The sequence below is a fragment of the Gopherus evgoodei genome, chromosome 2 (assembly GCF_007399415.2).
Source record: "Gopherus evgoodei ecotype Sinaloan lineage chromosome 2, rGopEvg1_v1.p, whole genome shotgun sequence".
In the NCBI taxonomy this organism is placed as follows: domain Eukaryota; kingdom Metazoa; phylum Chordata; order Testudines; family Testudinidae; genus Gopherus; species Gopherus evgoodei.
The window spans coordinates 90,384,177-90,396,485 of NC_044323.1; the positions used below are offsets into that span (position 1 = coordinate 90,384,177).

A 12,309-nucleotide genomic window follows, 5' to 3' on the forward strand; every position below is an offset into this window, starting at 1 on the left:
GGTTCTTAAAACAAGGAGAAATAAGCCATTCCCCCACCTCTCCCCCTCCCAGAATTTTCCTCCCTGGGCTATTCTGAGAGATACTGATCCAATCTCTTAAATCACCATACAGAGAAGCATTTCCCTTCCCTCTAACAAACAGGCAAACAGATTCAAGGAAAACAGAGAGAGATTCTATCTCGCCCTCCTCCTGTTTCCCCCACCAGTCCTGGTGAGTTATCCCAATCCCCTGGGATAAAACAAGGGAAACAAGAAAAACATCAATCAGGTTCTTTAAAAAGAAATCTTTTAATAAAAGAAAGAAAAAGTAAAGAATTATCTCTGTAACTTCAAGATGTAAATATACAGGGTCCTATAGCTTACAGATACCAGAGAGAGACTTTCACCCCAGTACCAATACAAATCAAAATATTCCCAGCAACTACACATATAAATGTTAATCAGCCAGATCCACAATTGCAAATAGAGTAAAACAATTAAAAAGCCTAAACCGCCTGGTTTTTACCTTCTATTTGAAAAGAAACTTAGAGAGCCTGTAGTAATGTCTGGTCTCTCTCAGACCCTCCAAGAGAAGAACAAAGAACTCACACCCAAACTTCCCTCCACCCGAATTTAAAAGTATCTTGTCTTCTGATTGGTCTTCTGGTCAGGTGTCCAGTTTCCTGCTTGTAACCCTTTACAGGTATAAGAGACATTAACCCTTAACACTTTGTTTATGACACCACATTTATTTGACAAATAAAATTTACTGAATTTTGCAGAATTTTAAGATATTATGTGCAGAAATTCTAATTTTGGGCGCAGAATTCCCTCAGGAGTAGTCACTTGCAGGTTTAAACCAGTGCAAACTGAAGTCTTTAAACCATGACTTGAGGATTTCAGTAACTCAGTCAGAGGTTATAGGTCTATTTCAGGAGTGGGTGGGCAAGGTTCTGTGCAGGAGGTCAGACTAGATGATCATGATGGTCCCTTCTGGCCTTAATGTCTATGAGAATTCATAGGCAAAGTGACATTTTTGTACAGAGTCCTTCCCTAAACATGAGACAATGAACAAGACACTGGCCAGGAACTCAGGAGAAGTGGGATCTACCTCAGTTCCACCACTGATGTGCTCTATGACCTCGGGCAAATCACTTCAACTCTGTGCCTTGGGGATAATCATACTTACCTCTAATGGGGATAATGATACTTACCTCTCTTGCAAAGCACTTTGAGATCTCTTGATAATAAGAGCTAAGAATTAAATTCTGATCCTGAAATTAGCTCCAAACAACCAGAGCTCTCTGTAGGTGCAGAGGCCATTGAAGGACCAGGGCCTTAGTTAAATTCACTGCACCGCATAGTCTCAAAGATTCTTTAATTTTCCTCTTCTCTCCCCAACTGTAGTGTCGTTTACTTCATTGTGATTCGAACCATATGGATGAAGAGTAAACCTCAGGCTGCGATTATTTCCAACTGTACTGGTGAGTCTAAACTTTAGAGATGGGCCAAAGCCATACAATTCTGATGTGGATCTTCTAACTTTTGATCCCCTTAATGTTTGAAAGCATCTGAACTCAGAGACTTGGTATGATCCCAATGTTTGTTTATTTATTATTATTACTATTATTATTTATTATTAAAGGAATTGTTTTCTTTTAGTGGCTGTTTGCACAAGTAAATTAGAAATGAGTTGTGAATAATTTCCTCTTTCCTCGGTCAGAGAGCCCATTTTCACAGGGGATAGATGATGAGAAAAAAAGTGAGATCCCTTATTCCCTCTAAAGCTTCCATGTCTAGAAGCTTCCACGTCTACATTTTGATATGCCTTTGCACGTCTGGATTCCAGTCATCATCAGAAATACCCAAATGCAAAAGTAACAGAGATCTGTTCTCCTGGAGTTTCTATCCCTATTCTGTAGGCCAAAGGGACTCAGACTGTTCTGATGTGATTTGGAAAAGTGAGAGTTTTTGGGAAGCTATTTGCTCTGAACCCAAACTACCAGCCACTGAATGTTTCCTACTCACTAGCTGTCACCATCTTACTCATTCCCCTACTCACAACAGTACATGCTATGAAATAATCAATTAACTCTGAAGCTTAAGTGGAACCACAGTACTGAGATAGGAAGGAGAGCTATGATTTAATACAACCAAAAATGTATAGTCAGTGACACCACCTGAACTGAGGCTCCAATTACACATACACCTTTGCTGTTTCCGGAGATTTACCTTCACCTCATATTTCAAAGTGTTTTTAATTATATTTTATTACAAATTGTAACATAATTTGAATGCCTGGATGGGAGGGGGATTTTATTATTATACCAGTCTGATGTGCACACTCTAGGTTACCAATAATAAAATTACACATCCAAAATTTACACACACCTTTTTAATGCTAGCAGATCCCACACTGACATGCATAAATCAGGTACATTCAGCTATGCAAACCTGAATATTTAAATGTACAGACATTTTCCCATTTATACGTGAGCAATGAACACTTATGGGCTAGAATCATGACATGATGATGCTTCCACAATTAACATTGCATCATAATTATCAAACCTAACAATCACAAAACTTGCAAAGATCTCCCTCCCCTCAACAAGTCTGAGCAGGTCTGATTTAGAATTCCAGGCACCTCAAATTCATAATGTAACAAGGCTCAGGTAACCTGGAAAGATAAATCCATCTTTTCATCTAATGGGTATAGTCTCCATTCTGGGCTAGTCCTTAACTCCCATGAACATTAACAGGAGCTAGTTCAACTTCCAGATGTGCCATCTTCATCCTCTGTACCAGTTACACCAATTATGTAGCCTCAACAAGCTCTTGCTGTAAGATGTGCAGAAGACATTAATATATACAGTGTCCCATTACCAGAGAGATCATTAAAGTTTCACTTCTAAGCTCAGGCTACATAAGACAAGAGGTCAGTTAATAAATATGATCCCTAAATGTGTTTGCTAAATTGAATGTAACTAATTTTACTTTAGAGTTGCCATGGACGAGGATGTAGGTGGTCTGGGATAGTAGTCAGATGTAGTGGGCAGAGCAGGCATCCAGGCTGGAGAATGAAACCAAGGGTCTGCACCAGAGTCAACTGCCAATCACGATAGCCAGAGATCAAGTCAGAGTCAGAACCAGGAATCAAAGCTGAAGGTCAGAGCTGAGTCTGGGTTAGACTAAATGCCAGAACCAAGGTTTAAGTCAGAGTCTAGGTCAGCAGTTGAAGGCCAGGATCAAAGCCAGGAATGGTGACTGGTGATTGGAGATGAGACATAAGGGCAGAAAATGGAGAAGAGATACGGACCGAGCAGGAGCACTGTGGGAACAGGACCAAAGGCAGGAGTGAGATAGGAACAAAGGAAAAATCATGAACAAGTGCAGGAGAACAAGAAGGGTCGAATGCAGCCACAACAAGAAATCACCTTGTAGCTGAGAGGAACAGTGGAGCCAGGCAATCCACCAATCAGGGCTCCTGTGGGCGGAGCCTTGGCTGAGGCTATAGTCCTATTAGCTTCTTATCCCAACCAGTTTCAGCAGACCCTGGATGTAGGTTGGGATGTAGAAGCTGTCGGGGGGGGGCTCAGGCTGGGTTCAGAACTGTGACATCACAACAGTGACAAAAGAAAAATGGATAATCACAGTGAAATCATGTATATTATAGTAATCACTTTGGTGTCATTCAATTATAGCTCTTGATTTTCCTCTCAGTTACCGTAGTGTGTCTTCCACAGAGTTGCACCTGATTTATGCCAGCGTAGCTGAGAAGAGAGTCAGGTTCATGGCTTCTAAATTCAAGGCACATTTCGTTTCTGAGAAGCTGTTCAACAAAAGTCCTTTTTAATTATTATTAAACAACATGAATAAGGGAAAATCTATGATTGATTACCTAAGGGATAAAAAAGAGAAAAGGATTATTTAAAGGAACTGAGAACAGAGCTTTTAAAAATTCTTAATAAAATGCATTTAAGAAATAAATAGTAATTGTATTTTTCGAGGTCTTTTTTTAATGACAGTTTCTAACATCTTTCACAAAATATCACTTGTAAAGTAGCATTGTTGTTGCTGGGTAAGTGGTTACCTGGGCCAAGATTTTCAAAAGTGACTAGTGATTTTGGGTGGCTCAGTTTTTGGATGCCAAACCTGAGATGTACCTGCCTCAAAAATTAGTACAAAAAGTCAAAATATCAATGAAAATAAATTTTGAATGTATAAAACAAAACTAATAATCCAAAGAAAAAAATACAGATGGGGGTCAACCTAAATATTTCATTTTGATAATTCTGAAATGTTTTGTTTAATTTTTTGCCTTTTTATTTTTAAACCTTTTTTAGTATAAATTAATTAAAGTTTTAAAATGAAAACTCATTTTAAACCAGAAAACAACACTTGACATTTCAAAAATATCAAAATGGTGACTGATAATTTTGAAACTTTTGTCCAAAAAAGTTTCAAATAGGAAAATCCATCACATCTCTGACCCTTTCCTGGGAAGTTTTAGTTTTGACAAATCAGCATTTTTGAAAATTATAAATGTTTTTCAGAAGATTCCCATCCAGTTCTAATGTTGAGAATCTGATGGACATTGATTTCAATGAGTGGAAGGTTGGCCCGAATCTATAACTCCATTGATCCTGCATTTCCTGCTAGTTAATCAGAAGTCCTGCATTTAACCTTTCTCCCTCTTATTTCTCCAGATGGCAAATTCTGTGCCAGCTACACCCATCGAGGGATCATATCAAAGGCTAAAGTTAAAGCTATCAAGTACAGCATTGTAATTATTCTTGGTAAGTGAAAATCATACAGTTGGTAGCTATATAGGTAAAGAGAATGAAAAGAGCTGGTATAGATAAGAGAGGGATTTGACTGACTGTAATCCAGAATTTTGGTTACAATGTATTTATGGAAGAACTGCTCTTTTAGCTATAGACAGTATCAATGGTTCATCAGCAAATAGTAAAGATATTTAGAAAATGTTTAATTGTGAATTACTTTAACTTGGAATTGTATTTGTCCAGTGTATGTGTATTATTACTTCCAGAATGGCATGTGTCTTCATTGTGCTTTACAGACAAATAAAATACAGGTCCCTAACCCAAACTAGTTTCCACCCTTACAGGTCTAAACATGCACCCCTTGAAGACAAGGGCCCATAGGTGCGAGGTTCAGGGGTGCTGTTGCACCCCCTGGCTTGAAGAGGTTTCCATCATATACAGGGTTTACACTTTGGTTCAATGGCTCTCAGCACCCCCGCTATACCCATTGCTCCAGCACCCCATAAGGGCCAGATCCTCAGCTGAAATAAGCTGATGTAGCTCCATTGACTTCAATGGAACAAAACAGGTTACATCAGTTGTAGATGAGTCCCAGGGTGTCCCTGACTTCAACAGTAGCAGCAGCAACTCCAGTAGTCACTGGTTAGTTGAGCTCATTAGTTCCATAACATTTAGCGGAATAATTCCAAATCCTCTTCAAGGCTGAATATGGTGCCACAGTAGCAATAGGTAAAGATGGCATTTAACTGCTAAACCTCCTGTTCAGTTGCTTACAGCTTTCCCAGAAAACTACCTTTTAGGCTGCAATTACTCAAGAGTTCCAGTTAGCATCTGCTGTGGATGTGGGTGTAGGTTTGTAGTGGATTTTTTTTTATTTTTTATGATGTGCATACTTCTTCAATGTCGTTTGAAATAAGAGCACCATCTCATTTCCCATTAGCCCATCAATCAGAGGATTACAGTTATTGGACTTGACTGAGTTGAGCTTAATTTGAATTGGCAAAATGATCCGTATAAGAGCTAAGCATTACGAATTATTACATTATACCTCAATATTTACAACACCAGAGAGCCAAATAATTGTTTACCCAGAGAGAGACAAATAATCATTTTTATGGCAAATGCCTTCTCTATACCACTTATATCACATCTCTGTCTAGTTTCTCATCCTATACTCACAATTATGTAACTATTGTAATTATATTTTTAAAATATGGATTTTTGTATAAATCCGACTACTGTAGATACATTATATACACATGAACACACTCACTATATATATTCCATTCACATTTAATGAGACAGCTTGGGGTGTGAGGTACTACCCAGTACAAGAAAAGCAAGTAGAATCTGACCTTTAATTAATTCACAGATAATTAGGAGAGAGGTATAAAATGGGACTAGCAAAGAGATCATCCCTGCTGGCATAACACTGAAAAGGAGAAAGAGGAGCTTTACTCTCTTTCTGGAGTTAAACGAGAGCTAAGACTTGTGCAAACATAGCCACACAGACAGGCCCACCAATGGGAGGGGGGCAATTACCATGGGGTCTGGGTAACTTAAAAGGCCCTGGTTGCCCCCAGGCCTCACTGCTGGCAGAGCAGCAGGGCTAAGGCAAGCTTCCTGCCCGCCCATGCTCTGCGTTGGTCCCAGAAGTGGCTGGCATGTCCCTGCAGCCTCTGGGAGAGGGTCTCCGTGCGTTGCCCTGGCTTGAGCACCACCTCCGCAGCTCCCATTGTCTGGGAACTGCAATCAATGGGAGCTGCGAGGGGGGGGCAGTGCTTATGGGCAGTGGCATGCAGAGACCCTCTGGGCCCCCTGCCTAGGAGCCGCTGCCAGAGGGGTGTACTGGTTGCTTTCGTGAGCTGCCCAAGGTAAGCACCGACTTCTTCCTGCACCCCAACCCCCTGCTCCAGCCTAGAGCACACACTTAGCACCCTTGCCCGCACTCAAACTCCCTCCTAGAGTCTGATCGTGCACCCCTGCCTGCACTCAAACTCCTTCCCAGGGCCTGCACCCCACACCCCAACCGCCTGACCCAGCCCGGTGAAAGTGAGTGAATGTGGGGGAGAGTAAGCAAAGAAGGGAGAGAGGATGGAATGAGCAGGGGGTGGGGCCTCACAGAAGGGGTGGAACAGGGGCATGGTCTTTGCACGACTGGATAAGTCTTTGGGTTTGTGCGATTAGACAATTGGCAACCCTACCGGAGGCGCACGTGGAAGCCCTGGCCATGCTGGAAGAGTATGCCCAGCAGTGCAACCAGCAGCTCGCTGGGCACCAGCCAATGCAGGCACAGCAACACACCCCCCAAATGTCAGGCAGACCGCGTCCGTGCGGGTGCGATTTGTGCGTGTGTGGAGGCCCACTGACTGCTCTGCCCTGGGGCCCAGAATTGCTGTCAGCAGGCCTGCAGAGCTAGATGTTAGAATAACAGTTCCACATGGACTCATTTGCAAAGGAAGGATTTTAACTAGCACTTTAAGGGTAGAGCCCAGAGGATGACTTTTCCCAAAGGTGATGTAGCAGAAACACACCTGAGTTTTGATCTCTCTGATAAGTTAAACTCCTTTCTAGAATGAGATTTTCTACTTTATCAAAGTATCATCTGACCTTATCCTCAAAAGAAACCTGCACAATGCTTTCAAAAGACAAGCCTGGGAGCTTAAATCCATAACTTTGCTAGACACTAAAAATCAGGGACTGAATAGATAGATATTGGGTTTATGGCTTATTATAATAATTCGTAACCCACTAACAGCTTCCCCCTCACCCACCCCTTTCCTTCCTATGACTGTAGGGATGTTAACAGGCCACTTCACCTTGAATGGTTCCTTGAACTAAGTGTTAACTACTTGTCCTAAACAATCTATTCCATCTTGTATTGAGCTATGAACTCTGTTTCCCAAACCTGTAAATTCAAAAGCTTGTCTCTCTCACCAACAGAAGTTGGTCTAATAAAAAATCTTACCTCACCCACCTTGTCTCTCCTTACCTTCAGTCATTTAAAAAGACTCTGGATAAAAAAACATCTCTGGATGTTTAATAACCACCTCGCCCCATACAAGGAGGTAATTGATTGATGTGTATGGTTGTGGCTCCACTGGATACAACTCTTCTCATTTATCTGATCTGCCCCCATCTCTCTCTGCATAGACCTACATGGTTATTTCAGAGTTCTCCTCTGTAGTGTGCAATCAGCTACTTACCCACTTCCTGAACAATGGAACTCTGCTGGTGGCACCTCTGTTCAGAGCCTTCCACAGTCCTTGCTTGTGCTGAAGTGTTTTGTTCTTCTTGAGTGAATGTCGGATTTATGTATTACCATTTAAATTAACAAGCACATTGGAAGATTAAATGGTTGACATTGTCTGGTTTGAGATCTCGTTTGGAGATATTTACACCCCCACAGTGCTCCTGATTAATATGTGAGGCATACACAATTCATGCATAAAAAGACACTGTACATCAACTTCATTTTCCATTTTTTTATCTGCTGTAACTACAAAGTGAAGAAGCTGGGAAGCAGGGGGTGAGGAGAGAAAAGTTTAGCAATCTGATTCAATGCTAGCAGCATGCTGTTTGCCCAAATGGGAACAGTGAGCTTTCCCTACCTCACTGCATAGCGGAGGTCTTGGTGCAGGTGTCGTTCTCCCTTCATTTCCCAGGGAAACAAAATTATATTAGTGGAATGATGATGCTAACACTGCATGGAGATAAATAAAGGCTGCAGCACCCATGGCTTGTGATTAACTGGTAGTGTCGCACAGGAAGACAATTGTAGCCATTTACTTATATAGCTGACACCCACGCCTGCATCTACAGATGGGTATTTTCATGGTAGCATACTCAGAGCTGCACATACTGTTTCTCTTCAAGCACAGCATTTATACTGACATATTTTGTGGAAATAACTATACTGTAGTTGCTTATTTCATTGTTTAGTGCTAGTGTTTGCAATTTCCAAAAATATTTGTTTGAATCATGCTTTTCACAAGAACAGAATCACAACTATTTTTTTAAACTCATCTGTGTGGCAATAAAAGAAAGCCTTTGTTACAGTCTACTGCCACGCCAAGGCTGGCCATAACAGCTGCTAACCTTATTGAATGTTGAAGCTTGTGCTCATTAAAAATGTCTGGTTGGGATTTTCAAAGGAGTCTCAGCAAGAGAGGTACATAAATCCCTTTGTACCTTAGGCGTTGACTCCGTGGTGCACCCACTGGCAGAACAGGGGGTTGAGCTCCCCCAAGGCCCAGAGGAAGCCATTGCCTGTGCTTTGTACTTCAATGGATGTTGGGGAATTGGAGGTTAATGCCCAGCATTTTATTTATATATATGATATTCATTATATATATATATCTATGCTTAAAACACTGCAGAGGCACCAGTGCACCTATGCCTCTGTAGCATTTCAGTGAAGGCACTGCTACACCAATGAGAGAAGCTCTTCCATCGGTGTAGTTAATGCAGTAGCTATGTCGATGGGAGAAGGTATCCTATTGACTTACGGCTGTCTACACCGTGGCTTAGGTGGGTATAACAGCGTCACTCTGGAGTGTAGATTTTTCACACCCCTAGCGATGGAGTTATACCAATGTATGTTTATAGTGCAGAGCTTGCCTGATATAACATTGTTTTGTTTTGAAGTATTCCTGGACATTGGGCAGCATGCTGTTTTCTGAGTCCATAGCTTAACATGCATTCACAGCCTATGAGTGATATTCTGTAGGGGTGAATACTCTATTCCAATGGCTCCACATAAATCTTGACTCAACACATTTGGTGTGTGGGAGGCACTACATGGGGGCTGGGTATGATAGAATCCTTTCTCCATCCTGTGGGCAAGGCAAGAGGTAATTCTGTAGCCTGTTAATATCTGCTGTGACAGCTCTGGACTGGAATAGGGGCCAAGAACCATGCATGTTACATTATCATAACCCTCCCTCTTCTCCAAATCCTGCTTTCAAGGGTGGCCTATGTTGAACTGGCACATGCATTCATTCTGTAGCACCATCCAGTCACTGTACAGAACCACAGTAAGTCTGCTGTAGTTTGGAGTGAGAGTGCAGAATAGAGTCTTGTCTCTTACCCTACATGCATCTTGTAAACATAGTGCAGTTAAAATGGAGTTAGTTTTGCGGTGACTGAGTTTACGCTGGCTGTTAGCACAGGGGACCATTAGCACAGCCATTCATTGTATTTGATGTTTTAATCACTTATCTTTTTATCCTTATGATTATATTTCAATTGTCTAGTTCTCTCATAATGCCTAGATGTGTTTAGGGGGACCACTTTATGAATACACTTCCTGGAAGAATCACAATATTGTATGGTTATTACAATAAAAATAAAGGAGCAGATATATGAAGATCTAATAACTAATCTCTTAAAGGACTTGTTAATAGGGAGAGAGACTCTCGTGTGAGCAAACATATGTGGGCAATCTGTTTTATGGTAATCTTCTTAAATAATCGCCCCATCTAACTTCAGCATTTTAAATCTCCCTCTCTCTTTTGCAGCATTTGTCCTCTGCTGGAGTCCTTACTTTCTCTTTGATATCTTGGACAACTTCAACGTACTCCCTGAGACCAAAGAACGCTTCTATGCATCTGTGATTATTCAGAATCTACCATCTTTAAACAGTGCCGTTAATCCCCTCATCTACTGCATCTTCAGCAACAGCCTCTGCCGTCCTTTTGGGTATTGCTTCATTATTGCAGTAGCTGCTGTATATCACCTATCCTTCTTTCCTTCAAAAAACTGAAATAAAATAAAATAAAAGGGAGGGAGGCATAAATACAATTTTTAAACTTTACCAATTGTATGTAGATAATTCTATTTTTTTTAATTTTTACCTTTTATTTTCTTTAGGAAAAGAAGAGGAAGAAACTTAGGGGGAACTTTCAAAGACCGAAGTGATGGGCAGGAGATGCAGGCTCTGTCCAAGCCTGAATACATCTAGAGTGCATATATCAAAGACCCCCACTATTACTGCCTGGGGAATGTGACATCTCATTCTTGCTCTATAGCATATGGATTTCAGGCTGGCATTGCAAATTCTTTCACTGTACTCCCTATGGGCCAAATTCAGCCCTGAGATAAAGGAAAGTTGCATGCTCTTATGCCAAGACTGAATTTGACTCTCTATTTCCAGAGAAGCTGTATCCAAGTGGTCTACCTGTTTGTAAATATATCTGTTTTTAAAGATTATCTTGTTGAAGCTATATACAGTTACCAGCTGATGTAACTCATAAAGAGCATTTAGAGCTAATTACAGACAAGGGCCTTATTTAATACATTTGCAATGAAGTGTTGGCATCTCAACTCAGCCCATGTCACCTTCAATTTAATTTATTGATGAAATTTTGGTTTCTTTATATACCACAATAGATGAAGTATAAAAAGGTGCGGGGGGGGGGTGTCATAAACAGATAGCTAAGGGTTAATGTCTCTTTCACCTGGAAAGGGCTAACAAACAACATCTGACCAGAGGACCAATCAGGAAACAAGACTTTTTCAAATCTGGGTGGAGGGAAGTTTTGGGTGTGAGTTATTTGTTTTTGGCCTGTTCTCTTTCTCAGCTCTGAGAGTGACCACACGAATCTCCAGGCTTTCTAATCTTCTGTTTCCAAGTTGTAAGTACAAGGATAGTAAGACAATAGGTTTATATTGTTGTTGTTTTTTTGTATTTACATGTGTGTAGTTGCTGGAGTGTATTCTTTTTAGATAAGGCTGTTTATTCATTTTTTCTTTTAAGCAATTGACCCTGTAAATTGTCACCTTGATACAGAGACCCTTTTATGTCCTTTTTCATTCTTTTTATATAAAGCTTTTTTTTTAAGATCTGTTTGAGTGTTTTTCACTGGTTAAGGCTAAGAAACGAAGGGAGGGGGAAAATCTCTTTGTGTTAGATTTACTAAGCCTGACTTTGCATACCCTCTGGGTGAGGGGGGAGAGAGATTAGATCTCTTGGTACTTGTGTTTCAAGGACTTGAAGCAGGGAGTATCCTAGGGTCCCCAGGGCAGGTAAATCTGGGAGGAGGTAAAGAGGGTGGAATCCCTTTGTTTAGGTTCAAGGAGCTTGAATCTATATATCTCTCCAGGAACCCAGGGAGGGAACACCTAGAGGGGAGGAGGGGGAAGGGAAACGGTTTATTCCCCTTAGTTGTAAGACTCAAGGAATCTGAGTCTTGGGGTCCCCCAGGGAAGGTTTTGGGGAGACCAGAGTGAGCCAGACACTGGAATCTTCTGGCTGGTGGCAGCGATATCAGATCTAAGCTGGTAATTAAGCTTTGGAGGTCTCATGTTAGCTTCTCATGTTCTGAACTCTAAGGTTCAGATCTGAGTAGGAGAGTTATGACATGAGTGGCAGTGGTGTGGAAAGACAAGAATCCAGAAGCCAGTAGGAATATTGTTTTCTTTTTCTCTGCTAGGGCTTTTATGCAGAGAGAAAGGGTGGTTTTAAACAGAGCCAGAGAGAATTTTTTTTTCTGTTCTCTGGTTGCAGTTTGGCTTGCATATTAAGCAAGGAACTATTATGGGT

General features: G+C 41.1%; 1 protein-coding gene across 2 annotated transcripts in view; it reads left to right on the forward strand.

Moving 5' to 3' along the window:
* The window catches only part of NPSR1 (neuropeptide S receptor 1), a 104,648-nt gene extending 93,416 nt beyond the window's left edge, over positions 1-11,232 (forward strand). For both annotated transcript variants that reach the window (XM_030549353.1, XM_030549354.1), the window contains exons 6-9: positions 1,387-1,463; positions 4,689-4,778; positions 10,286-10,466; positions 10,638-11,232. In XM_030549353.1, coding sequence (XP_030405213.1) covers positions 1,387-1,463; positions 4,689-4,778; positions 10,286-10,466; positions 10,638-10,728 — 439 coding nt within the window. In that variant the 3' untranslated portion in view covers positions 10,729-11,232. The remainder of the gene's footprint in view (positions 1-1,386; positions 1,464-4,688; positions 4,779-10,285; positions 10,467-10,637) is intronic.
* The last annotated feature ends 1,077 nt before the right edge of the window (positions 11,233-12,309 follow it).